Below are 27,707 nucleotides of genomic sequence, written 5' to 3' on the forward strand. Positions count from 1 at the left end.
CCTTTGAGGTCCCCACATCAAATACATTATTTTTCTTGAGCAGGATAACTCTCTGTCTCTCCTAGTCTCTCCAGACTTGGGTGTAAACAACCACAAAGGAAGGAAACATGGGCTTTTATAGGTGGAATCAACTGGCTATCGTGGATTTTCTGGGCTACGTGGCCATGGTCTGGTGCTTTTAGCTCCTATAGGAAATCCTGCAACAGCCAGAAGGGAATATACATTGGTCAGTTTTATAGCACTAGAAAAGTAGCACCTACAGGAGGTACAGAGCTGTGGGGGCCACTGTAACCGCCACCTTTAGCACCTAAGCAGCCTGGGTGTGCACCACCCCCCACATTCCATGCTGCAACCATAAGAACTAGAAAGTTACTTTTTAAAAACCCAAATGAACAGCCTGTTACAGGGATGCTAAACTTATGCAGATCTCCAACTGGCAGAGACCCAAACATAAATTTTCTCTTGGCCAACTTCTGATGTGCTGTTCAGCACCTTTCAATGACTGCTTCAGTTAAAGTTAAAGAGAAAAACAAGCTTTCCCTCACTTGAGGCTATCCTAGCCAATTAGATTGGGCAACATGGTCACATTACGGAGCCAAATCAGCATGAGGGCAAGATTTCCTGCCCTTGCTCTTGAGTGAGAAAACGTTTTTGCTTTCTTCTGTAGCACCACCCCACAAAACAATTCACCAAAATGAAAAGGGATTCGTTTTAAGCTCATTTTATGTGCGTTTTCAAAATGATACGGCTCCCCCGCTTCAGAAAATATTAGCGCAGATCTGTTGACATTTAAACAAATAAAAACAAATCATACCTTTAAAATATCTGATTCATAGTGATTGTTGTTAAGGACGCCATCTAGACACTTGTCACCAAGATTTATCCCTATTTTTAAAAAGCACAGGGGAAAATTATTTTTGCCCTGACATATCTGAGAGGTATTTTGTAGATTCAGGACAGACACAAGGAAGTTAAATTGTGGAACTTGTTGCCACAAGATGTGGATCACCACATCTCGTGGTGCCAACTTGGAAGTCTTTAAAAGGGGAGTGGACAAATGTATGAAGGACGGGGTATCAAAGGCTCTTAGTCATGATGGGCATCCACTCCCTCCAGTACCAGAAGCAGTATGCTTCTTTATATCAGTTGATTGGGGAGCACAGGTGGGATGATGCTATTGCAGTCTTCCTGCCTGTGGGCTTCCTTGAGGCAGCTGATTGGCTGCTGTGTGAACAGGATGCTGGACTTGATGGGCGTTTGGTCTGATCCAGCATGGCTCTTCTTGTATTCTTATGTTCCCTTGCAACTAAGACAGACCTCATATCATTAATCTACAATCCTGAATGTGCAGAACTGGAAAATGGCTTCAAATAAGGGCAATGGTCTGATCTGAGACCCTGGGCTGGATCATTCCAATGTCAATTTAGGCTGTGAGGAAATACCTAAATTGCATTTCTCAAAGTAACCGAACAAGCTTAGCTAAGAAATTAACATACTTGCTAATATTAACTTGAGTTCACCAAGCTGAAAGGATTTTGGAGCCCAAGCCCTTCAAGAGCTTTTCACATCATACGCAAGTGAAAAGCATTTTCGGTGTGCAAAACCAGTTTTGAAAAGCGGCGGAGGGGCTGTTTAAAGACAATGATCTTGCCGTCCTACCACAGAATGGTGCCAAGCAGCCAAAACACGCCACCCGAGTGCAGCCCCAGTACAAGTGACAAAAGGATTGTAGACAGATGGTGCCTGCAAATACATAACCATGAAAAAAGATTCTGGCATAAGTTATTTAGCACACTGAGGAGTCTCACAGTATAAGTTTGCAAGCCACTGGATTACGAAAAGGGACCCCAAAGTCATCCACAAACACACTAATGTGCAGCCTGGGCACATAAAACATAGTGGGTTCCTGATCCCTGCCTCTCATATAATGGATCACTGAAAACTGTGGGATGCAGAAAACTGGGAGCAAACTAGACAGGTGACACCAATTGCCTGTCCTCGACTCATGTGAGTTTGTCTGTGATATGGGATCAGTTGCCAAGACTTTCCTTGTGATCATGTTAAAAGAGATTAGATTGATGGGCGTATGGGACAGGGCCTTCTCAGCGGTGGCCCCCTGCCCTCGCATTTGACATTCCAAAGTTCTAGCAAAATAGAAAAGGGAGGAAAAAAAACTTCAACCCAGAAACACTAGGCAACAAAGAAGGCTGACAAAAAAGCCTAATAACAGAATAAATACTAAATGAACAAAACGTTAATACACTACAAATAATTAAAACCTCTTATTAATACCCAAGGCAATTTGGCCAATTGGCATTCCTTAATGGTACAAATGGTTAGAATACACACCATAAAGTGACATCATCCAAAATACAAACTATAACATTTCTGATCAGGTTTTAAAACACACAGAAGAAGTAGGGCCAGTTCATTAACTAGATAATCCCCATCATTAATGGAATAAATAAAGCCATCAAGAATCATTTTTCAGATTGGTGTTATAACTGGTCCAATTTGTTATATCTTGCTTCTTGAGTGTGGTTATGCACACCACAGAGCTACAATTCATTCTGATTTTGCTTACTGAGATGTTTGGACCAGGTATAACAATAACCTGAAATATGACTGCAAGAGGCATCGAGCAGATGGCTGAAGGGAATGCAGGGGTAAGGCACTTCTGTAGACATCCTTGTTGGTATGAGGGTCCCAGATTCTTAAGGGCTTTAAAGGTTAACACCAACATCTTGAATTGGATTTGGAAATTAATCAGTAGCCAATGCAGCTGCTGCAAAATTGGAGTAACATGAGCTGACCATGATGATCTTGGAATAGGGATGATTAGAGATTTCTTGATGCAATGGCATCTAAGTCTCAGGGCATCACTTAGAAGACTATGGATCTTGTAGCCTCCTCTGAGTTTCCATTTTGTTAATGCAGAAAATGTTCTTTTGTAAGCAGCCAAGTCCCAATAACTCCCAAGGTCTTAAAAAGAAAATAGTTCATTCCAGGCAATTTTTTTCTATTTTCTTTTTTAAAAGTGTGTTTAATTTTTAATAGCCTAGTTCTCACTGAGCGTTTAATCAGTCAAGGGGTTGGGAAATCTGTGAGTGGATAGTAGTTTTTAAGAAGTTCCAGCTGCAAGGAAACTCATTTGGATCATGGCCACAAGGTGTGTAAGTTGGGCTGGGGGCTGGGGAGAATGGGTTTATAGCCAGATCCAGATTTTCTACCTCAATGAGAAGTAAGCCTTCGTTACATGGGATGGGAACGATCAACAGAAACAGTGCAAGCACACACCGAGAGGACTGACAGAAATCTGTATCAAAGCAACGTAACGATTTGTAGCTTACATTGCTGAGGGGCGATATGTGGATTCTGCTCGCGCTCCGCTCTGCGGTCTGGCATTGGCTGGAAACAGCATGCACAGATCACATGGCTTCCTTGAGAAGGACACACATACTCCTGGACAGCTAGATTTGAAGAGAAGAGAGCAAACAAATAAGAAAAACAAAAAGTTGTGGCATGACGAGAGACGGGTGGGAGCAGCGAACCCAATTAGTCCTCAGTTTTTGAAACCATTTCATAATCCTTTCAAAATCCATCTACAAAGGGAACTACTTCCATTTCCCACAGAACCCCTGCAACTCACAGATCATTCTGAAAAGCAATTAAGGACCTTTAAGTGGTTGTGCCCCAGTTATGGGATTCCTTCTACAGATACATTTACTTGGTACCATCTTCATCATCTTTTCGGCACCTGGCAACATCTTTTCAGACCTCCTGAGTTCACAGCACCTAGTTCCTTTTGTTTGGTAAGTATGTTATTTGTTTTCTTGGTGTTACTGGTTATGCTGCTATTTTAACCATTCCTAGGCCTCAGGTACGCCTAGCACAGGGGTAGGGAACCTGCGGCTCTCCAGATGTTCAGGAACTACAATTCCCATCAGCCCCTACCAGCATGGCCAATTGGCCATGCTGACAGAGGCTGATGGGAATTGTAGTTCCTGAACATCTGGAGAGCCGCAGGTTCCCTACCCCTGGCCTAGCAGACATCCATGGTTGAATCCAGACTCAAGTTGCAATTTCTGCCAATTCCCTTTTCCTGCTGTAGACCCGCCCTTTGTTTTACTGCTCAGAGCAGCAACATGGAAATCAAGGGTAAGTGCCATTCCACTGGTAGAAAATTTAGCCTAGATCCAATGCAAAACCAGGACTGGGTCTAGACAATGCCTGGATGGAAGTAACTATGGAAAGCCACCTTCAGTTCCATGACAGAAGAAAGGCAAGATATAAAATATAACAAAAAAAGCAAAACAAATTGGTGAAAAAGTTACACTGGTAAAAAAAACCCAAGTAGTAACAACTTAAATTGTTAATTTAGTCTTTTGATGAGGGTCGGTTTTATAACCTTTTCTGAAGACCAGTTGGCAAAAAGGTTAAAGTTTAAAAAATTAAATTAAATTAAGTTTTCTGTTAATATAGGGCTTGATCAGTTCTGATGAGCCTCACCATATAACACCATGAATACAGAGCATGCCCTACAACACAAGTCAATATTCATTAGCAACTGTCCCTTACAGGGAAAGACCGGTAGAGGGAGGCTCCCTCTGGGAAGCCTTCAAGATTTGTAATTGTGCCTTTTATGGGGAAATTTTTGTCATCGTTGATGATTTTATAAGGGAACACTTGATAGGCTGAACAGGGTTACGCAGAGTTCCTTGGAACGCAGGCTGAAAATCAATGATCAAATCAGGGCTATGAGCCATACAAGAGCAATGTAATCCATCAAACAAAAACTCTTAAAAGTACACTTGGGCACTAGATTCTTCTGTGGAGATGACATCAGACAGATGGAATGGGAAAATCCTAGTCTCATCAATCATGGTGCTGTGTGCAAAAGGCCATCAAGTAACAGCAACCCCATAAGGTTTTCCAGGTAAGAGACTAACAAAGGTGTTTTGCTACTGCCTTCTTCTGCATTGTGACCCTGCAATTCTTTGGTGGCCTCCCATCCAAATACTAGCCAGGACTGACCCTACTTAGCTTTCAAAAGCTAACAAGATTGGGCTAACCAGGGTTAATCTATAGTAGCCAAACAAAATGCAAGTCCAGTATCACATTGCAAATGAAAACTTTTCCTCCAGAAAATAAGCTGTCGCAATTCAAAGCTCACTTTGCAAGATAAGCATCTGGTAGTGAGCTTCAGTCTCATGACTAATACTCTGAAAACTAATACTCTGGGAAAAAATATTTGGTCTTTAAGGTGCCACTGGGCTTGAATTTGGTTTTACCTTGACAGCTAAGGCTTCCTTCCTCTCAACCCAGCCTGTGCAGATACACTGCAAAACTGGATGGGTCTTGCCAAAAGAGCAAGCATTTTGGCAGAACAAAAAAATTGTGTCTATTACAGACCTTGATGTTATTCCTCGTCACACTGACCTGTTGGAAAGTTGGAAGAGGTAGATGGGGCATCCCCCAAAGTCTGCACTGCTGCTATGTCTCCTTCCTGGCCCGAGGAGAGAGGGGGCTGAGCCGGCGGCTGACGAGATCCTGGACACTGTCTGCATGTGATATAGGGCTGGCTGAAAAAGAGGGATGTAGTTATTTTGCTGGAACCACTGCAGGAAAACCAAAGGGAATTCAATCAGATACTGGTCTGTTGCCCAGCATAACAAGAAAGCCCTACTGATCTAGACGAGCCGGTCTAGCATCCTATTTCCAGCAAATAATTCTGTGAAGCTGGCACACAGGGCATGAAGCCAGGACACCTGGACTACAGAAGAGCAGTCTCAGAGACGGCTAGTGTGCTGTAGTGGTTAGAATGTCGGACTAAGATCTGGGTGATCCCAGTTCAAATTCCCACTGTGCCTTGGAAGCTGGCAGGGTGATCTTCGGCCGATTACATACTTTTAGTCTAATCTACCTCACAAGATTGTCCTCAGAACAAAGTGGAGAGGAATATAATGAAGACAAAATGGAGAGAATAGTATAAGCTGCTTTGGGTCTCCACTGGGGAGAAAATAAATGAAGTAAATAAACCTAAAATTAAACAGTAATTTCTGGCTAAAAAGTAAAACTAAAAGATGTAACTATGCTTGAGGGAAGGCAGGTGGGATAACTCCTACCTAACTATTGCTGCATTTGCATCTCAGTAAAAGGAATTCCAAAGAAACAGGGATGTCAAGAAATGTTCTGCTAGAGACAAAAATAGGGCAACTTAGTGGTTAGAGTGACTACATTGACCTTGGTTCAAATCCCAACTTCAATCATGAGGAGAGGCTAGGCTGTGACTCAGTGGCAGAGCATCTGCCTGGCATCTCCGGTTTGTTTTTTTAAGTAGAAGATCAGAGAGTAGGTGATGTGAAGAACCTCTGTCCAGGACTCCGGAAAGTTGCTACAACTCTGAGTAGACAATATTGACTTTGATGGCTGTGAATGGTCTGGTTCAGTGTAAGGGTATTTCATGCATGGACAGTCATTCTCTTCACATAACCTACCTCACAAGATTGCTGTGCTGGTAAAATGGGGCAATGAACTCAAAGATAGAACATGCAGTAGTACAGGAGCTGAGAAACAACACAGTCACTCTGGTGCTCCATTTTATTATTGTTCAAGTAAGCTTTAGCTCGTCAGATCTCAGAAGCTAAGCAGGGTCAGCCACGGCCAGTATTTGGATGGGGGACCAACAAGGAATACCAGGACTGCACTGGTTGCCATTCAGAAGTCTGCCGTGTTTGTCTCATATGCAGAACCAGGCAATAGCAAATCATGTCTGAATTTTTGTTGCCTTGAAAACCCTCTGGGTTATCGTAAGTGGGCTGGGACTAGATAGCACCCCCCACACAATTATATTTCACATTTAATAAGTATTTTAAAATTAATTACTGATGTAGTAGTGCACTGCCGACCCAGCAGTGCCGTAGTAGAACGTTGGGACGCCTAACGACCCATGGCCTTGCCGGTCGATCGCGACCCCCCACTCCTCATCCCCCCCCATGAGTCACTGGTCGTGGAATACCTGTTTCACCAACGCTTAGGGACAATGGTCTTGCCCCCAGGTGGTGATTAGGCCCAGACGCTGCGACGCCTTCCACATCGTGAAGCCAGATGAGATCATGCATCATGATGATCTCCACCTCCCGCCTCCGAACTCCCCCCAATCCTCCCCTCCTGCACTGGCCAGAGTAACAATAAAGGTGCCAGGAACCGCAGACGGAGACTAAGGAACACCGGACCTCCGGACTCCGCTGCTGGCGATCTCCACCAGGATGCTATCTCCGGCTCGCTCCGGGTTTCTATCATTGGACCGGCTGCGGTCGAATGCTGCGCCGAAACCCGAATCTCCAACCTCCACCCTGCTCACCGTCAGGGGCTTCCCGAGCATCAAGTCCGCTGGATCGGCGATCCAGGGGACCACTGCCGTATCGCGCCCTGTCCTCTGGATCGGCGTGATCCAGAGACACGCACCCCAGGACACTCTCTCAGTCCGGACGGAACACCGGTGAGTGGGAGCTTGCAAAAGCAGGGCTTATGACAAGCACGCTGATCTAACTGCTAACGAAATGCTGCAGGGTCCCCTGTGAAGAATTGGAGCTGGCGAATTGGTTTGAGGAGATTGAAGCTCAGTGTCCATGAAAATCTAGAGGTAATACTGAATCTTATGACTGTGTCATCGCATTTTCTCAAGACAGAGCCCCTCAAGGCCGATGTCGCCAAGCACTGACGCGGAGACAATGTTTTGTCAGCTTATCATCTGGGTAGACCCATGCCCCTTTGCTGTAGGTCAGCCCTTTCGGGATCTTCACCTTCAATTTCTAATCTCCGAATTTTCTATCCACCAAATTGGACGCCTGTCCTCTGCCCCCCCTCGCCCTTCACCCATTTCAACTTCCTCCCGCTCAGTCAGCCTCCCCTTGCTCCGCCTTCCTTTCACTGCATCTGGCCAGCCATCGTAATGGCGCTGGTTTCGAAACTCGCAGGAACGATAGCCACGATCTGCAGAAGAAAGAAAACCCTGACGGAAGACGATGCCGATATTCTTGAGATTGTGCCCCATCCACTTCACAGATAACGAGGAGGATGTACAGCCCGGATGGGTTGTCGAAAATCACTCTGAGCTATAATATTCCACCGAAGCCCGCAGCACGCGGACGAACAGCCCTACGCGGAGAGGCATGTTGGAAGCTTTCATCGCGAAGGAACCACCTAATGGTTCCAGATGACTGAAACCACCTTCGCGTGATGCTCCTGGAGCCCCAAGAATTTGTGGTCTGGGAAAGTGAGTTCCGCCAGCAATGCTTCAACAGAAAGCAGCCACTCTGGCGGGCGCCTACACCGCCTCAGCTTTACTTAAGCCATGCTTTTGCCAACCCCAACGTATCAGATTATCCTGCCTGAGGCCACCCCACGGGTCGCCTTCTGAGTGCTCTCTATAAGGCATTTATCAAAGTCCCCACGCCGGCCAGCTAACCCAGAGTTTCTCCTCCATCCCAAAAAAGCCCCAAGAGCCCCATGCTGAATTTGTGAACAGGCTCCAGGAAGCCAAGAGGCAGGTAGATAGCGCAGGGGAGGCTCCAAAACGAAGCTCCCTCATGCCGCAAAGGAGAACGCTTCCATGGAGGTCAAAGAGGGGCAATCAATGGCCTAGGCAAAAAATCCCTAACTGGTCGACATGCTTAAGGCTCTGCTTAGGACATTGTCCCTCCGCTTCAATTGCTAGCCTCCTCGCAGCACTCTCCACCGGGCGGAGACAGTCCTTGTGATGACTGGTTTTCAATCCGCGGCAGACCCGACACTTCTGAAGGGAGTGTAGGCAGTCTTGGGGCCTACAACCCCGGAGCTGGAGGAGGGTCCTCCCCAGGGAGGAGAAGGCCACCCAAAACCCGGGTGCCCACTGCTAAGTTGTAGAAGGGTTTCCAGCATTGGAGAAACGCACTGCCCGGCCAGGAAACCTCCCACCGGGCTGCCTCCCCAGCCCAGGACCAAGGAGGAGAGTACTAGAGCAGACCCAAACGCCAAGGCCCCTGCCAAAACCACCCTTCGTGGCATCTCGGCCAAGATGCACCAGCCCATCTCTTGTTCCCCCAGGTTCTTGTCGCCCAACCTAGTATGACGCAGCCCATCCCTACCGGGACACCACAGTGCTGCCAAAGGCCTCTGCTGCTGAACAGGGACTGTTCATCGCCCCCGGAGTGATCGCACTCCACGCACTAAGGACCCATCCACCTCCCAGGTCTGGACAAACATCCCACAGGGCTGCCTCGGGCTGGAGCCAGCTGGGCGCCAGTTGATTCTTCTTGCCCTATGTGCGCTGCCCGCTAAGCCACTCCAATAAAGGCTACGCAGCCCCAGCAGCCAACATGGCGTGAGCCTACACCACCGCCGTGAGCGTGTGGAGACACTTATCGGGAGCTCCTGGCCCATATCTGGTCGCTTACAGAAGGATGTAAGTTCAAGGGCCTGGTGGACACCGGCTGATGTTACCGCTATCAGAGCAGCCGAAAGTGGCCTCACCCAGTGGCCAATCGGAGGTTTGCCCGCACATCTGGGGGTGGGAGACAAACCACAAGGACGGAGACCAAGCCACGGTCAACAGCCCAGGACCTCGGTGAGCGGCAGCTCAGCCCCATCGCTCTAGACATCCATGTCAATCTCTGGGGGAAGAGACCCCATGAGTCAGGTTAAACCACTCTGGTCTGGATGGGTAAAGCCGCCAATGGATCATTGATTCCAATCGTGTCTTCCAAGTTGCCTCCCACTTCCACAGGAAATCTGTTTCCTCCCCTTTCTCCTTCTGCTTCTTCGACTAGTGCTGGGAGGGCCACCTGGCTTGAATGGGTTCTCCCTGGATTAAAATTCGTCTGGTCCTGATACCAAGTAGCACTGTCAGGACAATAGGCCCCAGTTTAAAAGGCTGCCGCCATTATACTTAATACCCAAAACCCGGTTAGTTAGTGAGTTGCCCAGCCTGGCAGCTTTATCAATACCATGCCAGGTTAGGGATGCCGCCGAGGGCCGCCTCTTTATGAGCGGTTCTCGGACGGCAGTTCCCAAGATAATTGGATCACAAAATTTAGTACCATCCAGCTTCCTGCATTAGCCACCAAGGTCACGGTGTAAGTGCAACTCCCTGCAAAGAAACTCTTCCTTTCTCCTCTTGTGCAAGGAATTTGCTCATCACTTGGATTGCTTCTATTCCCTCGATGCACCTATCCCCCCCAAAGGTGCCTCTCCAAAGCCCCTTGTGTTGCTGGATTAAGTATGCATACCCACAACTCTGGTGGACTCGCTTCTGTTCCTCCTCTCGAGGCTCGGACCTCGGGCCAGACTCCACTCCTGATGACGCCTGAAGCCAATTCACCAGGGTCAGCCACCTGCCCCTCCCCTGTCAAACAACTAAAGCAAAGAGGGAGTGTGGCGGCCCCCAGGAGGGGAAGCCAGGACAGCAAACCTTCACAGGCTGCAAACAAGCCTTCTTCCTTCCCATTAAATCTAAACACTAACTCTCGACCCCACCCTCCCCGCCATCCGCCTAGAACTGAGTCTGGCGGGACTCGCCCTCCCCGTGAACCTGGGAAAAGGGGTGTGTTTCAGTCCCTCTTTCCCACAGGTTCCTCGTGTGGACTCCCGACCGGGCTATGACAGGCTAACCCATGGAATGTATGCCAGCAGGAGAAAACCAACCCTATCCCGAGATGGAACGATCTCTAGAGGATCCCGCCCAGCCATCCCAGCAGGAACGCCATGCCAACTTCAAAGACCCAATGACCTGGGAGACGCTGGCATACCACCAGCCAGGCTCCTAGCGCTGCTGCGCCAGCAAGACCACCCGGAGACACCCGAACCTTCTGTGTCAGCCTTTGCTATCATCACCACCAACTCAGCTGCACTCACCATCCTTGCCTGCTCTGTTGCCTCCCAGTCGATGGCGACCGGCCACCCCTGGCAAGCTTTCAGCCCAGACCAACATCTGGGAGCAGTTTGCTGTCAGCTGCCAACGCCTCTACCTTTCTGCCTGGGCTGTGTACCTAGGAGTCGGGAGCCTGCTGAGCTCCTGCCTGCTCCCTCAGTCTGCAAGCACCCGAGACTTCCTAGCGAGTCTGGGCTGAGCCCTTCATGAATGCCTCATCCATCAGGGATATTCTATGAGCTACCACTGGGACCCGCCGCCCAAACCCCGGGTTGGCGCTCTTTCCTTTGTCACTAAGACGGTCAAGTAACCACGAAGTCCAACACCTGCGCCTCGCATCGGGCGCAGCCGAACGGGGAACCCACCTGCCCATTCATCGGCTCGCCAGTTGGAACTGTACACACATGGAGGACATTCCCCCTGTTCGAAACATCCTGCTCCCCTAGGGGCTGGTTCTGGACTCAAGTGGGAGAGGACGCGAACTACATTCCCACCACTGCCGAACTCTTGCTGCCTCAGTCGCCTCACCATTGTCTCCACCCCTGTGGCTCACTCTGAGCTCCGACGCCACTGCCTCCCAGCTCTGCCTCGGACCCTCCTGTCGGAGCGACGCTGTCAGCCTCTCCTGCTGAGTCTGCCTCCCCAACTTCCCTAGTGGGGAGTCCCCTGACTCGCCTCCTACAATAGCAGAGACTATTGGCCGGCTATTCTGTGCCTCATGTAAGTCTATCAACTCTATCTCCACCGCCTGATGCCCTGGCCTGAAAGCAGCAGGAACTTCGCCACGCACCCCTAGACAATCGTCAGCTATTGACATTTGTTGCTGTTACATCACCAAGTTGTGAGAATGTTGGCCACATGCTTTTAACTTTGATAATTCCCAGTTGATCCACATGAAAGTGAGCTGCAAGAAGTTGCATCTAATCTGGAAGTATGATGTTTTGGTTCTATTGGTGGTCAGCCCCTGAGCTGGCTTGAGGGTGGTTGAGTGCTACTGTACAGCTCCGTACTGGTTTACCCTGCGCCTTGGTTATCGGATCTGCCTCTGCCTAAATGCTGGTCTAATATTGCCTGTAACGTGTAAGAAACCTCAGATTTCCTACCCCGCAAACTAAGTTCTAATGTTGCACAAGCAGCTTGGCCAACTTGACCAAACGGGCGGAGGGAGACAAGCTGGCCCTTAAATCACCCCTTAATGCTTCGCCCCCGCTTAAAATGTGCGAGGAGATGGTAGTGCACTGCCGCACTCCAGTAGTGTCAGAGTAGAACGTTGGGACGCTTAACGGACTCAAGGCCTTGCCGGTCGCGACGCACTCCCCACTCCTCATCCTCTGCATGAGTCAATGGTCGGAACTGTCTGTTCAATCACCGGGCTTAGGGACAATGGTCTTGCCCCCAGAGATTAGGCCTAGACGCCAGACGCTTCTCCTCGCGACGTAGGCCAGATGAGATCATGTATCACATGATGATCTCCCCGACTCTCCGCTTCTCCCGAACTCCCCCCCACCTCCCTCCTGCACTGATAGAGTAACAATAAAAGGTGCCAGGAACCGGCAGACGGGAGACTCGCTAGGAACACGGACCTCCGGTCTCCCGCTGCTGGCGATCTCCACCAGATGTTATCTCCGCGTCTCGTCTCGTTCTTACGCTGACCGCGTGGGTCGACTACATACTATGTGGTATTATTGCGGTTTCCATAGAGGGGAATCCAAAGTGGATCCCCTCCATAGAGGGGAGACCATAGAGTGGATCAGACCGAAGGTCCATCAAGTACAACCAGTTAGATGCTTTGGAAGACCGACAGCAGGGCGTGGAGGGCAAAGACTCCTTTTACTACCCTAACAGCAGTTGATATTCAGAGATATACTGCCTTCAAGCATAGAGGTTTTATCCAACTCCTTGGCTTTGAATCCACATCTCTCAGGTCCACTCTGCCCCCTTGAGATGCACTGGCTTTCTCCCCTAGATATGCTATATCTTTTTAAATGGGTGTAGTTATGACTGAGAATTTCTGAAGGAGGACAGAATGCAATATCCATGACCATTAACATCCTCACCTAACATCTGAGGATTCGCTATCAACGTCGGAGAGTTCCAGGAGATCTTCGGAACTGCCTTCTTCATCCGAAAAGGACCGCCTCACTTTTGGCTGAAGCATGTCTTGAGTGATTTTGTTTCGGGCATCCATGCTTCGCACGTCCTCTTCATTGCGGCACTTATCTAGGAACACAAGAAACCATTATCAACGTTCTGAAGCAGTCATATTTCTATCCCGCCTTCCTTTGATCCTGCGCAGGGGAGGCATACATGTTCCTCCTTCCCTTTATACCAAGTCAGACTATTGGTCCATCTGGTCCATCCAAAGAGAGAAAAGCCTGCGATCCAAGATCCTTGCACTGGAGAAGACAGGGACTGAATGTTGTGCATGTGGTAGAAGTGTTCTTTTACAGAGCCACAGAGAACCAGTGTGGTGTAGTGGCGAAGGTGTTGGATTAGGATCTGGGAAACTCAGGTTCAAATCCCACTCTGCCATGGAACTTGCTGGGTGACCTTGGATCAGTCATGCAGTCTCAGCCTCAACTAAGCTAGCATTGGGATGAGAGACCTCTGAGAAAAGCCAGGGCGTGACATTGAGACAGGTAACGGCAATCTGAACCAGGTCACCTAGATCCTAGTCTGATACTCTAACCGCTGTACCCCATTGGCTTAAACAGTTGGGAGAAAAGCTGATTCAGAATGGCTGTTCAGAATTCTAACATGTTTGTTGCAAATAATCTAACTCTCTGTGGCTACAGCATCTAGTAACTATTTATATTTGTTATGTGTGTTCTATGTCCCCCAACAATACTTGGTACTGCTGCCAAATGGATATAGCAATACAATACAATACAAAACCTTTATTGGCATAACAAGGTAAAGGATATAAGATCAAAGGCAGCAGGAATGCTAGTCAAGGAATACTGGCAGTAGTGTGGGATTATGTTTACTGCACGCAATTTGCACCCCTAGCATGGAAAAAGATGTATACATACACCCAGGGCTAAAATAGATTCTACATACTACTCCAGAATGAAAAGAGATCTTTATTAGCATTCTCAGTCTTCAGTTGCTTAATGCTGCAACTCAAGATACAAAAAGGGCCAAAGGAAGATTTTTAAAATATCTATTTCAAAGCCAATAATCAAAGTAAAATGTCTTTAAAAATACACACAGGATATGAACTCCACTTCCAAGTAACTTTTGGCTGCTGTATTTTCAAATGCATGGAAGCTAGCTATAATTACTGCAGCAGTAAGAACTTCGCATGCGTTCAAAGGTACTCTATTATTTGTCAAAGGCTTTCACACCCAGAGTCAACTGGCTGTTGTGGGTTTTCTGAGCTGTGTGGTTGTGTTTGGTAGCTTTTGCTCCTAATGTTTTGCCCGCATCTTTCTTGGCATCTTCAGAGGCATGTCACAGTAAAATGCGTTTCTCTTACTGTGACATGCCTCTGAAAATGCCAGCCACAGATGCAGGTAAAATATTAAGAGCAAAAACTACCAGACCACAGTCATGCAGTCCAAAAAACCCACAACAGCCAGTTCAGTATTACTTTGGACATTCCAAACCACAGCTCTCTGGCACCAAAAATTCTTCCCAGGGTGGCACAGGATTATGATTAAGATTTACTCTGTTGCCCAAATGCAGCCCAGAGTCTTGTTGTCTTGAATGCAATATGAACACGTTTCACTTCCTGAGTCAGACAGCATGGGTGATAACTACTAACTGCAAAAACGTGCTTGCTTTCCACTTGCCTGGATGCTGGATGAGATAAGCTTCCACCAAGTTGTTCAGAATATGGTTTTTACAAATGCGCTCCACCTGGCAGCGGCACGTTGGGCAGAGCGAGGAGCGTTCCATCCACCCTGAGTAGCAAGCAGCGCAGAAGGTGTGCATGCAAGGTTGCAAACTGGAGAGAAAGCGAGGGGAAACAAACAATACATCAACACACAAAGCTGCCTTGGTCCATTAGGGTCAATACTGTCTGCTCAGACTGGCAGCAGTTCTGCAGGGACTTGGGTGGAGGGCTTTCACATCACCTGCTCCCTGATCCTTTAACTGGAGATGCCAGGGATTGAATTTGGGACCTTCTGCATCCCAAGCAGATGTTCTGCCATGGAGCCACGGTCCCTTCCCAACCACAACAACTTCACTGGGACCTGGAGCATTTTTCCAGGCAGTTTGCATCTACGTGATCCTGGTAGCATTTTCTTGATTATTTTTATTTATTTAAAACTTTTGTTGGCTGCCTTTGCCCTCTGATGGAACTCAAGGCGTGTGCATGCATGTGTAAAGTGCCATCAAGTCACATCATTTTCAGGGCAAGAGACTTACAGAGATAGTTTGCCATCGCCCTGCTCTGCAGTTACCCTGGAATTCCTTGGTGGTCTCCCATCCAACCCTGCTTAATGTCTGAGACCTGATGAGACCAGGTTAGCCTGGGTCATCCAGGTCAGGGGTCAAGGCAGTTTACAACATAAATAAAGCATTATAAAAAAGTAATAAAAACTGTACTCCTGGAATTTCTCTCAGCCACCTGTAAAGTTGGCATTTGGTGTGTGTCTGCGATAAGTGAGTCAAGTCATTTCCGACTCACAGGGACCCTATGAATCAGTGGCCTCCAAGATCGTTAACAGCCTTGCTCAGGTCTTGCAAACTGAGGGCTCCATGTCTATCTTCATTCATCTTCATTAGCTGCAGAGCCAAATGTAATGCACACTTGGATAAGCCTGCATGGGGATCTCCAGCTGGTCTGGCTGGTCCAAGTCTACTGGGTCCCATTTTTAAAATCCCAACTCCAATAAGTGGCACCGAATTCCTATAAAACAGGGGCCCGCTTGTGCTTTACAATGCCTTGGGACAGATACTGAATCCTTTCTCTACTCATGAACCACTCCCGTGCCCAGCTGGCTTTCTCTTGGTGTGGGTCACCTCAGGTGAAAACTATAGCAACGTAAGAGCTACCTGATTCCAGAAGAGGAGGATATAAAGAAGTCATCAGTTCCTGCCTCTCCCCGCTCCTTCTTCTATTTGCTAAGAATTCAGTTGGCATCCCAAATTCCGCCACCACTGTGCAAGATTCAGCCCCCAGACCCGACTCTAGCCTTCCACACCTGACACAGTCGTGCAGCAGTTCCTGGCAGATGATGCAGGTAAGCGTTTCTTCCATTTTGTCTGGCTTCACACTTGCCGACTTTGTGTCCTCAGATCCAGTTTTAATTGCACATTGATTGGGAACAGACACCTGAAGACACGAGGGGGCATCACCATCTGCAGGGAAAGGACATATGTCACAATCGCAGTATTGGAACAGCTGTCTGCACACATAGACACAACGTACCTCTAGCACATTAGGGCTCAAATGCCAAGATTGGCCTCAACCTTGTGCAGTGTGGAGACGGCACATGTAGAGAGGATCTCTTGCAAGGCTCTTCTGGAAGCCTCAGCCTTTCAAAGGGGGGGTAGGGGGCTAAGCAGGTGGGAACCATTTAACCTCCAGTGAACAACCATGTCAGAAAAAGCAGTTAGTAATGTCTTACTGGCTCCTCAAGTCACCTGACCCTCCTGGTCTGAAGGCTGCAGTACCTCTCTCGGCCTAGGCCAGAGGAGAGGTCCCTCAACTTGCAAGCTGTCCCAGTGCCACAGAGGCAGTCTGCTGCCAGAGCTGGTCACCCACCAGAAGAAATGGTAGTATGCCAGGAGCTTGGAGAGAGACAGGCCACTGAATGGCAGTGCAGATAACAGTAGGGCACTGTGTCCAGTGCAGCACTGCAGAGTTCCTCTTTCTCCAACTGCCTCTCCATCCAGTCTTCACAAAACATGCTTTTGTATTTTTAAAGATTCTCTTTGGAAAACTTAAGACTAGAAATTTCTACCACTGCTCTCAAGAAAACAAGCTTTGATTATCCAAATCCTGTATCTTGCTGTGTCTGGTGCTGAGGAAACTGAAGAGTGGAAGGCAGGATACCATGGGTAACAACAAAGGGGCTAGAAAAAAAGGGAGGGAAAATTGATAAGGACAGGGAGGCTGATGGGCCACAGAAGTAGGAACAATTCAAGGGTGAAATAAATGATCTGGGGCTGAAGGAGAGGGAGAGTTTTGTGTAGATAGAATATGAGTGAGAAGGATAAGATGATACATATTTGGCTGCAGCTCTCCATTGAAAAATCTTTGTTTACTAACCTCCTTTTACTTTCTTCCTAGGAGGCTCAGAGATTTCCTTTTCGGTCCTGCTTTTATGCTCCGGTGTCGGCAATACCAATTTCTCTTTGACCCCTGAAAGAAGGTCAGGAGGTTCAGCAGTTACATTTGGCTGCTCTTGTTCACATGATTCTTTTGGACAACACGTTTCTAGGGCGGGCAGTGCAGCACAGGAGCGAAGACACCACAAGACAAGGAAAAAAGGGAAATATACGAGTGACAGTGCAGAGTTCAACTACACAGGAAATGCAAATTAAGTTGAAAGTTATCATTATTTAATCTGCTCTGACTGGCAGTACCCCCCCCGCCCGGGTCATGGGCAGTGTCTGCCACCCTTAATCCTTTTAACTGACAATGTCAAAGACCGAACCTGGGACCTTCAACATGCAAAGCAGATGCTCTACCTCAGGGGTATCCAACTCTGGCCCTCCAGATGCTCATGGACTACAATTCCCACCAGCCCCAGACAGAATGTTGGCAGGGGCTGACGGGAATTGTAGTCCAGGAACATCTGGAGAGCCAGAATTGGACACCCCTTCTCTACCACCCCTGAAACACAACCCACCTGCTAACTATCATGAAATGTTAGGGTGGATTAGATTTTTACCAGACGTTGAGGGATTATCCTGCTCAGTAGAGACAAACTCCGAGGGAGAGGTAGAAGCAGCATTAAAGAGGTTGGATGTTGAAGTGGATGGCTGTGAGTCGTCGAAGCGCGGCTGAATAGCTGACGGTGGCAGCACCATTGAGGTCCCATCATTGCTTTGTCCGGTATTTGAGGTATCTTTGGTCGCATGGCACAGGCTTTCAATGTTGACTTCTGGGGGAAAGGGAGGACAGAGAACCTCCACTGCATGACAAGTTACCTCTATGGGCTGAGGCTTTGAGGAACCAGGATTCCACAAAGCCCAGCAGCCCTGAAAGCAATGAAACTGTCATAAGAACATAAGAACAAGCCAGCTGGATCAGACCAAAGTCCATCAAGTCCAGCTCTCTGCTACTCGCAGTGGCCCACCAGGTGCCTTTGGGAGCTCACATGTAGGATGTGAACGCAATGGCCTTCTGCGGCTGTTGCTCCCGATCACCTGGTCTGTTAAAGCATTTGCAATCTCGTCTGAACCACTCATCTCTTCCCCATGCCTGCTGGTCTCGAACTAATAGCTTCACTCACCTACTGGCTCGTTAGCTGGGTCCTGTTTTGGGCTCAAGGATTTGTAGAGATAAGCGACATCTGAAAGGAGAGAAGACCATTTAAACTGGTTGTCAGTAGGCAACATTTACCAGGAGAGGTACAGCTCCTTTCCTACGGACAAACATGAAGCTGCCTTGTCCTGAATCAGACATTAGTTCCATCGCAACCTGTGCTGTCTACCCAGACCGGTACTTGCTCTCCAGGGTCTCAGCAGGGGTTTTTCACAGCATCTACTGCCTGGTTCTTTTAGCTGGAGATGCCAAGGACCGATGGTTCTGCATGCTGAGCAGATGCTCAGCCAATGAGCCACGGCCCCTCCCTCAAATGTCAGGCTGCCTTTAGCAGAAGAAGAATGCTCTTATCTACTCTGACCAGCAACAGTGTTCCAAGATTCTGGGCACGGAAAGGTTTTTCCAACACTTGGCTGGCAAAGAGCTTTTATCAGGAGTCGCCACAGACTGAACCAGGAACTGCTTGTGCTCTAGCCTCCCCCTCTTGACTTTGCACCTAAGTGCATTGCAATTTGCACTTATGTTCTCCAAAAGTTTACATGTGAAGCAGTAACATTCACATCATCCCACATCATCTGCTACAGGAGGGTCTTCTCTTCCTACTGTAAGTTTAGCCGTTTGTTCTGCTACAGAATGTTCTGTACTGGCTTCTGAAACAGGTATGTTACTAGAATTGCCAATCTTGTATCTCCTATCTCAAGAGCAGGGATAACATGAGTGAAAAAAGGTGCACAAACGGATGTGTCCAGTTATACATGCTTGAAGAAAGGTTCACAGCGCAATCCAGATTTGGGTGGGGGAATAGCTGCAGCAGCTGGAGACAGTGCAAAGGCAGCAATGCACCACCATAATGAAATGTAACAAGGTAACTAACTAATGTAACAGGCAGATCTAACATGTATAAAACATCGCTATTTCCACTAGGTTAATTTAGGTTAATTTAGGTTTATTTCTTATATATTAGTGAGCAATGCTTCATCATTTATTAATTATAATCATATATCTATCTCATATCAACAGAATTGATACAACAGTGAATGATGAAATTCTGTTGATATGAGATAGATATATGATTACAATTGTATGTGATGAACATTGTTCCATAATATATAAGAAATACCAAACCTAAATTGGCTGCCTAGTGGGTGACGTGTTTTATGTGTTAGTAGCAATGCACCGCCACCAAGGGGACTTTGGGTAGCGCAGGCAGGAAGAGAAGTTTAAAATTCTTCTGCCCCCGATTTGCCCCATAGCCAAACGAGGCTTATGCCAGGCTCAGAGGGTGGCGTTCCCAGGCAGGAATGCCAGTGGAAGCTGACTAAAATAATCTCCACCTCCAGGAATGTTCCATCTTGCTCACCACACCAGCATCCACTCTGACTCCAGTGTAGCTCTGCAATGGCACCCACTTCTGTGTTTGGTCGCCACCAAGCTGTGGGGCACCGGGACACTGGCATCTTTACTCTATCCCCTGGCATGGGTCCCCCTTACACTGGCGGAGGGAGGCAAACACATCGATGTGACCCTTTACTGCTCCTAAAACCCATTTGCCCCCTTCATCTGGATTGGGCTGCCCGTGTTCTTCCATTCCGTTTCACAAGGAAGCATCCATCCTCCCTGTCCCCCACAAGACCCAATTAAGAAAAAGCATAATCTTACTGTTTTCTGGCTCGTTTTTCCTGTAAACAACGTAGATCACATCTCCATTCTGCAAAAGACAGCTCTGCTTTTTCACCACCTTCTGTTTATTGATAACCGTTCCATTTGTACTGTAAAGGATAGAGAGAAGAATTGAGAAAAACACATCTTTATGATCAGCAGGGCGGGAAAGAAGAGGGAGGTAATGATAAAAGAAACAGTGTCAAAATACAACAAATATGTTAGCAAAGAGTACAGTACAACACTTTCAGGTGCAAGAGCAGTGATATGACTCAGGCCTATCTTGCAACAGAAAAAAAACATGACCCTCCCCCCCTCCCACTCTAACTGCTAGAATTGCTGTATTGCCTCATTATTGCAGATTATGTGGTAATATCTGACCTGACTGACAAGTATCCCCATCTGTACTGATTAGCACCTGAATTACTGCTGATAAGACGCTGGATGTTGAAACAGCGCAGTTACAGTCCTAAAACAAAGAAAGCTACTGCTGCCACCTGGTGGGTAAAAAACTAGCTTCTCATCCAAAGGGGAGTCTGGATAGCAAACATGCATTTATATGAAAAGCTGCCACAAAACGGCACAGAAGGTACAAAGGTTATATCACTTGCATTAAAAGAGACAGATAAATTAACCCTGAAGAAGCTGCATTTAAAATGGTATGGCACGACGTAGCAACTGTGCTCAAGCTAAGAAGCCCCGGGTCTGGAAGAGAGACAGCTTGGGTCCACCATATTATTAGGAAGCTGGCAATTCAAATCACAGCTCCATCTGGCACAGCATCCAGTTTCCTACAGTGGCCAGGCAGATATTTCTTCTCTTGCACCCCAGAGAAGCCCACAAACTGGACAACAATACGTCCCCTGCTAAGGTGCTCAGCAGCTTGCAAATAGGTACACAGCTTCAGGCCAAGTAGGTTCCATTTAGCCTTTGCGGTTTATAAGGTCTTCTGGGAGGACCTCCAGATTTCACTAGGTTCCAATACACTAGGATCGCCTATAGACCAGAATGCATTCTGCATCCTTCCAAGGTTTGCAGAAAACTATTACTGATTAAAAAAGAGAGAGATAAGGAAGTCGAAGCCTTCCCAACATGGGTTATATATACTAAAGCTCTGCTCTGTGAACAAAACATCAGAACAAATTAAAAACAGGAAGTGATAGACACAAGGGGGAAGAGTAAGAACTGACCCCCAAAGACCCCCAACCACTGGCATTCTAAAAGCTAGTTTTGTTGCTGCAGTTTTCCTCTTGACCCAGTCTTGTAGTTGGACCTCGGTGAAAGGATTTAAAGAACTGGTCACAAGAAGATTCACAAGAAGATTCAGCCCTCACAAAACTACAGTCTCCAGGTTTCCAAAGCACAACAAAACTGATATCAATATACAATTAGGCAGTGGTGGGATTCAAATAATTTAACAACTGGTTCCAGTGGTGGGATTCAAATAATTTAACATCTGGCTGCTTACAAGCATCATTTTAACAACCGGTTCTGCTGAACCTGCTGAATCCCACCACTGCAATTAGGTCAAAGAGAAAAAGAACACCTTGAAGTCTAATGAGGACTAAAAAGTTCTCCATCACTTCTCATGAACACTAACCAAGAGATTTTCTCTGAAAAAAAAAACAGAAAAGAGGAAGCAGGAAAAGTTAAAGCAAAGCTGACCTGGTATCCTCCAGTGACACTTGACCTGATTCTTCATCCACGGTTATTTTGCAGTGATCTCCAGACACCAGTTTGTTGCCCGGAAAGGACAAGTCACAACCTGTGAAACAAACGTGTACATCAACACATATGTGTCATTATCCCATGCAGGTTTTTCACACTTGTAAAGCCTAACCAGGTGTCTGGCACTGTTTATTTTAGGAATAAAATAAAAGGGGAGAGAACTATATCTGCTAAAGTTCTGAAAGGACAAGAGGGAGGGGACAAAAATGTAACTGACTTCCAACCATGGCCAGTGAGAGACAGGAAGATTGGGGGTTTTATAGCACAGTGGCATTCAATAATTGTGAAAACATGATCTAGGATGGATGGCCAGTTCTTTTAATTGCCCCCTCCCCCAAAATCTAAGATGTTTAGATGTCATGTTTAATAATCACTGACAAACCATTCGTTTAATGATTTTGCAAAGCCACTAAAGTGAATAGATACTACCAATAGATACCACCACAGTAACTAGTGGTGTAGTGGTTAAGAGCAGTGAACTCAGGTCTGGAGAACTGATTCTGACTATTCCACATGAAGCCTGATGGGTGACCTTGAACCAGTCAGAGTTCTCAGAACTTTCTCAGCCCATGTGGAGGCAGGCAATGGCAAACCACCTCCAAATGCCTCTTCCTTTGAAAACCCTACGAGAGCATCGTAAGTCAGCTGTGACTTGACAGCACATTTCACCACTAATAAGAGGATTACAAATGTTGCATGAAACACACCCTTTTCTCAATCAGCTGTCAGTTTACTTGGTGACCCCAAGATAAGGACAAAAGAAACCTCTCTCTTTTCCTCAATCTTCAATTTTATACACTGGTTCCAAGTTGCCTTCTTTCTCCTACTGGTTTCTATAATGCCTCTGATTTCTTACAGCCCAATCCAGAAGTTGGAGGCAAATCCTCCTCTAGAGCTACTGCACCCCTGCACTGGCATGGATGCCCACCCCGTAGGCACAAGGGGCAAATGCGCTGGTGGAGGGGATACTTACTCTGGCAGGCAGGCACCAATCAGTTTTGTGGGGCCCAACCAAAAAGTCACTGTCACTGCTCAGGCCCACTGGTGCAAAATGCTGCACTCGCATCGCTGGGGGAAGGCTCAACCTTAGACAACCTCCACGGCTTGGCCAGGCTCCATATGCCAGTGGAGGCACCAGCAGAGAAATACCATGATTTTCATGGTGTATATCTATTCTTCCCATAGGAGAGTTTTCGGGGTGTGTGCGTGTGTGTTAATTTTTTGGGTCTTCCCGCACAGTGAGAAAGTCCTTTGGAGGGGGCAGGGTGGCGGCAGAGCAGCACCGTCCTCCCCCATCGAGTCATTATGTATTATCATTTTAATTTTGTTTTTCATTTTATACAGTAAGCCAGTGGGAATGATATTTCAACAATGGAAAGGCAAGGGGCAAATAGGGTTACCAATCTCCAGGAATGACAACTGATCTCTGGATTATAGCTCCCTTGGAGAAAATGGAAGCTTCAGACAGCAAACACTAAGGTATACCATAGATTCCCGATGAAATTCCTCCCCAAATTCTCCACTCCACAAGCTACACCCCCATTTCCCAGGCTGGAGTTGGCATCCTGAAGTTTAACCCTTCTAAACAAAATAGCAAATAAATGTTAATAACAAGAGTTCAACTTGTGTTTGCAAGTGTGAGCTATCCTCTGGCATTATTTGTTTGGTATACTTTGGGAAAAAATCAATCATGTTTCAAAATCCTCACCTACTTAAAAGTATAACAGAAAAAAGGGGTTCCAACATACTGATCAACAACAAATATTTAGATGGTATTGATGTTTTTAATGGTTGATGATAAAAACAATTCTTGGGGAAACTGTTAAAAAGTACATCATAAAAAATGCTTTAGCTCAGTGGCCAAATCAGAGCACAAACTAAAACAGATGCGTCAAATTTGTCCATAGTACAGAAGCTAGCACAAGGCAGACATTGTGCTCAATAGTACTAGATGACCAAAAGTAATGAAACAGGGCAAATCTTAGATTGCAAAAAAACACCAACACTTCTGCATTTCCTCACTCTTTGCTAGTGTGGAAAACTCGACAGAGAGAAGATTGAATGGCCTCCATTTTTCTCTGAACTTCCCTCACAAGTCTGCCCCCATTCCATTCATGTTTTCCATCTCACCTTTTTTCCTTCCAATCGTCCACTCTTTCTTCAGCAGCAGGACGTGAGGCTCAGCTTCGCCGGTTCCTAACCGGATCAGCTCCCCCCAAGGCTGTTGCTGTCTTAACAGCTCTATTTGGCCTCTGATTCCCAACTGCTCCATTTGGATTTACATCTGAGGGGGAACAAAACAGGAGAAGGAAGTGAGGACACAGAAGTGCCTATGGGGGGCAGGGGAGAAGGCATAAAATTTACAGCACAATGCCGGAACCATTTACCCAGAAGTTAAGCCTGACCAGGTCCTTGATCCTACAGAGGGGTTCAGATAACTGCAATGCAAGCGACCCCATCTCTAAAACAGACCGCTCTAGTTTGATAATAGCATTTTCGCATCTCTTTGTCTCTTTATTGTCATTAACTCTGTAAGTCGTTCTTCCCTACTTCAATAACAGCATTTTCACATCTCTTTGTCTCCTTATTGTCATCAACTCTGTATGATTGGCATTAACTCTGTATCTCGTCTTCCACCGACACTCTGGCTCCAGTTCCTTTTTTGGGAGCTTCCCATTTCCTCCCATTCCCATCCCTGAGCGTTGCTCTCTTTCTTCAAAAAAAGAGAAAAGAAACAAACTCAACCTCAGTGAAGAAAGCTGCCAAAACCCAAGCTTCAATCCAGCCAACACTCCTGGCTCCCTTGCATTCCTCCTCCCTAAGATATCCTGACTCTGTAAGGCACACAAGTATATAGGGGTTTCCAACTTCTCAAAAAAAACCCAAAACCCTTTAAAATCACCCTCCCTCTTTGGGGTTCCCCTTTCAGTTTCTCCCCCCCCCCCCGCGCCCCTCCTCCTTTTGAGGCAACACCCCTCAGGGGTGATAACTGTTTTTGAAAGGACCCCCTTTCAAAAACAATTCTCAGCCCTGAGGGGTGTTTGCCTCAATGGGAGGGGGAGAAACTGGAACAGGTGCGGCTCTAGGAAGGCAGGGGCAGCTCGTTGGCATGGCACTCGTGCCCACTGCCCCATTTCTACTGGCCAGGGCGCCTCTGCCAGGTCTTTCATGGCCTCCCCTCGCCCCCCAGGCCCGGGTTAGGCCAGGTGACGAGGGAGGGGGCGCCTCTTCCTCCTCCTCCCCCGCCCGGCTGCCCCCCCCTCCCCCACCCAAGCGCCTCTTACTCCCCAGTCCGGCCGTTGAACCGTCGCCTGTCAACAGACATGGCCAGCCATCAGCTGATCAGGTTGAGGGCGGGGCCGGCCGGCGTTTCCGAAGCAGCCATTGGCTGCCTAGGACGAGCGTCGGCAGGCAGGGGCAGGGTCGATATCAGAATGGGAAGGAAGGCAAGCTGGGTAATAAAAAGGGAACGGCTAGAGCGGCATATCGATAAATTTTTAGAAAGCTACCATTGGGGGATTTTCTGTAAGGAAGGTGGAGTCGCTCTTTCCTTGGACATCTCTATGCTATAGAAGGGGTTGAAAGCGGATGAGGGTTTTTTAACCGGATGTGGGGAGGCCTCGCTGAGCACACACATTCACAGCCCAGTAGTAAATCTGTTATATCTTCAAAATAAAAAAGGGAAGAAATCACCATCTTGTTTAAGGGTAGTTTAGTAATGACACGCGAATGTTTATTCGTTGCTAATGCCAATTTTGTTTCCGGGGCTATCTGCCTACATCATTTTCGACATGTCTTGGCCTTTTTGCGGAAGTAGGCTGTAGTAGGTCTAGGCCTTGATATCTTCGTGGTGAAATGTTTGTCGTCTTTGGTATGGAAATTTTATGTGCTTTGAAAGAGCAACGTTTTTAAAAATAGATTTTGAAGAGGAGGGTCCGCATTAGCAATGTATCTCTGACCCAGATAGAAAAAGACACATTTGCAATTTTCGGTCTCACTGACTTTCCTATTTTTCCAATAAAAAGGATACAGTAGTGGGTACTAACATAGACAATGCAGAGCCTAGAGCGGAAGCCATTCTTCCTCCGTTAGACAGGATAGTCGGCTTTCACTTGGAAACCGGAAGTTCAGCTGTGTTTATGGCTCACTTTCCGTAACTCTATGGCTGTGCTGGCACACTGAAAAGAGACTTCTCCAAAGAGATAAGATGATGTAGAGCTCTGTATTCTCACAAGTGGAGAAAGAGCAAAGGTTTTAGGCATTTCTGGTTTTCTCTTGCAGTTTGTAGGCATTGTCATCACTAGGGTTTCCTTCCATATTATTCCAGTTTAAAATTCATGAAGTTGAATTTAGAAGAAGAAAAGTTTGGATTTATAACCCCCCACCCTCCCCTGTTACAATCACCTTTCCATCCCTGCCCTCCAGCAAACACCCTGTGAGGTGGGTGGGGTTGAGAGAGCTCCAAAGAACTGTGACTAGCCCCAGGTCACCCAGCTAGCATGTGTTGAAAAGCATAAACTAATCTAGTTCACCAGATAAGCCTCTACAGCTCAAGTGGCAGCGTGGGGAATCAAACCCGGTTCTCCAGATTAGAGTGCACCTGCTCTTAACCACTACACCATAGTTTGATATTGCCTTCCTCTGCGTAGCGACCAGATACTTCCTTGATGGTCTCCCATCTTAATACTGACCAGACTGACTCTGTTTAGTTTCTGAGATCTGATGAGATTAGGCTAACCTAGGCCATCCAGATCAGGGCATGAACATCAATAAAATAGTGTTGTTTTTTAAAGGCTTTAAACTGGCAAAAAACTGTTTTACAAGGTATCCCTGTCAGTAACCCTTCATGCAGTAATATCAGACCTGCATTGGAGTGGTTGCTTTATTCATGAATATGTGCACAATATAGGATTCAGATGAGTAGAAGTGACTGATGCCTGTGATAATCAGTGCACGCACAGTGCTGTGAAAAGATCCCTGAAACAAAAACAAGAGCAGATTCCTAATGTACCACTTCCACATTGGAAATGTCCAGGAAGTTCAGAATACTCAAATCGGAGGAATAATTGGGGTGTTGCCTTTTTTTCCTCCCCCCCCCCATCTCCAACTAGGTACCATAGATTTGGAGGACTTAGAAATTCCAGATGAACATCAGAAAGAGCTACTTGACCTAGGGGAAAAAGATATCTTGACCCAGCCTGACCTGGCCAAAAGAGGATGGGGTCTGGGATCTGATAAATTGTTGGGAGGAGAGGGGCAAGGTCTCTTCTCTTTCGGCTGGGTCACTGAAGGAAGAAAACCTCTGGCCAGGGCTGGGAAGGGAGCAGTCATTTTTGAACCATGTGCTCATCCAGGGAGTACACTCAGCCTGCCAGGTAATGAGAACTCTTTGAGAATTGCAACCTTCTACACTTTAAGAGCCTACCCTATTTTCAACAACTGCTAGGGTATGTTTAGCGAGAGGGACGGGGGATTTGTGTTTACATCTCCATTGTTTTAGAAACCCTTGCTTAATCTGGTGCAGTGCTAAAGTATATTGGTAACCATTTAATTTTTTAATAAATACTTTTTTAAACCTGAGATGTGGAGAACAGTTTTCTGTACCACAAACACCCCACTGTCTTGGATGCTCTATCTAAGTAGGAGGGGGGAGGAAGGCCAGCAGCTGGCATGCAGCTTTTCCTCCGGGACCTCCAATCTGCCCTGTGAAACTCAGGAGAGGGGGATCAAGGGAAACTGAGGCAAGGTCTCAAGGGGATCAAGGGAAACTGAATGGATGTGAGGAAGTCACCTTGAGTAATTATCCCGATTAAGATTGAAGAATTAATTGTAATCTGAAGAAGAATCTATCGAAAACGGTTACAGTAGCGCAACCCGTTTATGATTGGATATTCAATTGACGGACTTGGCCCAGACCGGTCCGCATTGCCATATAGACTTACTTCTACTGACTGGAATGCAGTATAT

The 27,707-nt window shown here is 47.0% G+C and overlaps 1 protein-coding gene across 4 annotated transcripts in view; it reads right to left on the bottom strand.

Annotated features, from left to right (window-relative positions):
• The window catches only part of CHFR (checkpoint with forkhead and ring finger domains), a 32,451-nt gene extending 7,353 nt beyond the window's left edge, over positions 1-25,098 (bottom strand). Inside the window, exons 1-14 of one of the 4 annotated variants that reach the window (XR_007246012.1) lie at positions 24,128-24,991; positions 23,871-24,024; positions 21,678-21,777; positions 20,013-20,122; positions 18,322-18,381; positions 17,758-17,970; positions 17,133-17,300; positions 16,063-16,219; positions 14,704-14,858; positions 12,967-13,129; positions 5,440-5,582; positions 3,351-3,470; positions 1,497-1,743; positions 815-885 (exon numbers count right to left, since the gene is read on the bottom strand). Coding sequence is in view for 3 of the 4 variants with exons in the window: in XM_048513992.1 (XP_048369949.1) it covers positions 815-885; positions 1,660-1,743; positions 3,351-3,470; positions 5,440-5,582; positions 12,967-13,129; positions 14,704-14,858; positions 16,063-16,219; positions 17,133-17,300; positions 17,758-17,970; positions 18,322-18,381; positions 20,013-20,122; positions 21,678-21,777; positions 23,871-24,012 (1,686 nt within the window). In the remaining variant the exon portion in view is untranslated. Of the gene's footprint in view, positions 1-814; positions 886-1,496; positions 1,744-3,350; positions 3,471-5,439; positions 5,583-12,966; positions 13,130-14,703; positions 14,859-16,062; positions 16,220-17,132; positions 17,301-17,757; positions 17,971-18,321; positions 18,382-20,012; positions 20,123-21,677; positions 21,778-23,870; positions 24,025-24,127; positions 24,992-25,024 lie in introns of those variants that run through there. The other 3 variants (XM_048513992.1, XM_048513993.1, XM_048513991.1) reach the window with 3 other exon arrangements.
• Between the last annotated feature and the right edge of the window lie 2,609 nt (positions 25,099-27,707).

This window comes from Sphaerodactylus townsendi, linkage group LG13 (assembly GCF_021028975.2).
Source record: "Sphaerodactylus townsendi isolate TG3544 linkage group LG13, MPM_Stown_v2.3, whole genome shotgun sequence".
Taxonomy (NCBI): Eukaryota; Metazoa; Chordata; class Lepidosauria; order Squamata; family Sphaerodactylidae; genus Sphaerodactylus; species Sphaerodactylus townsendi.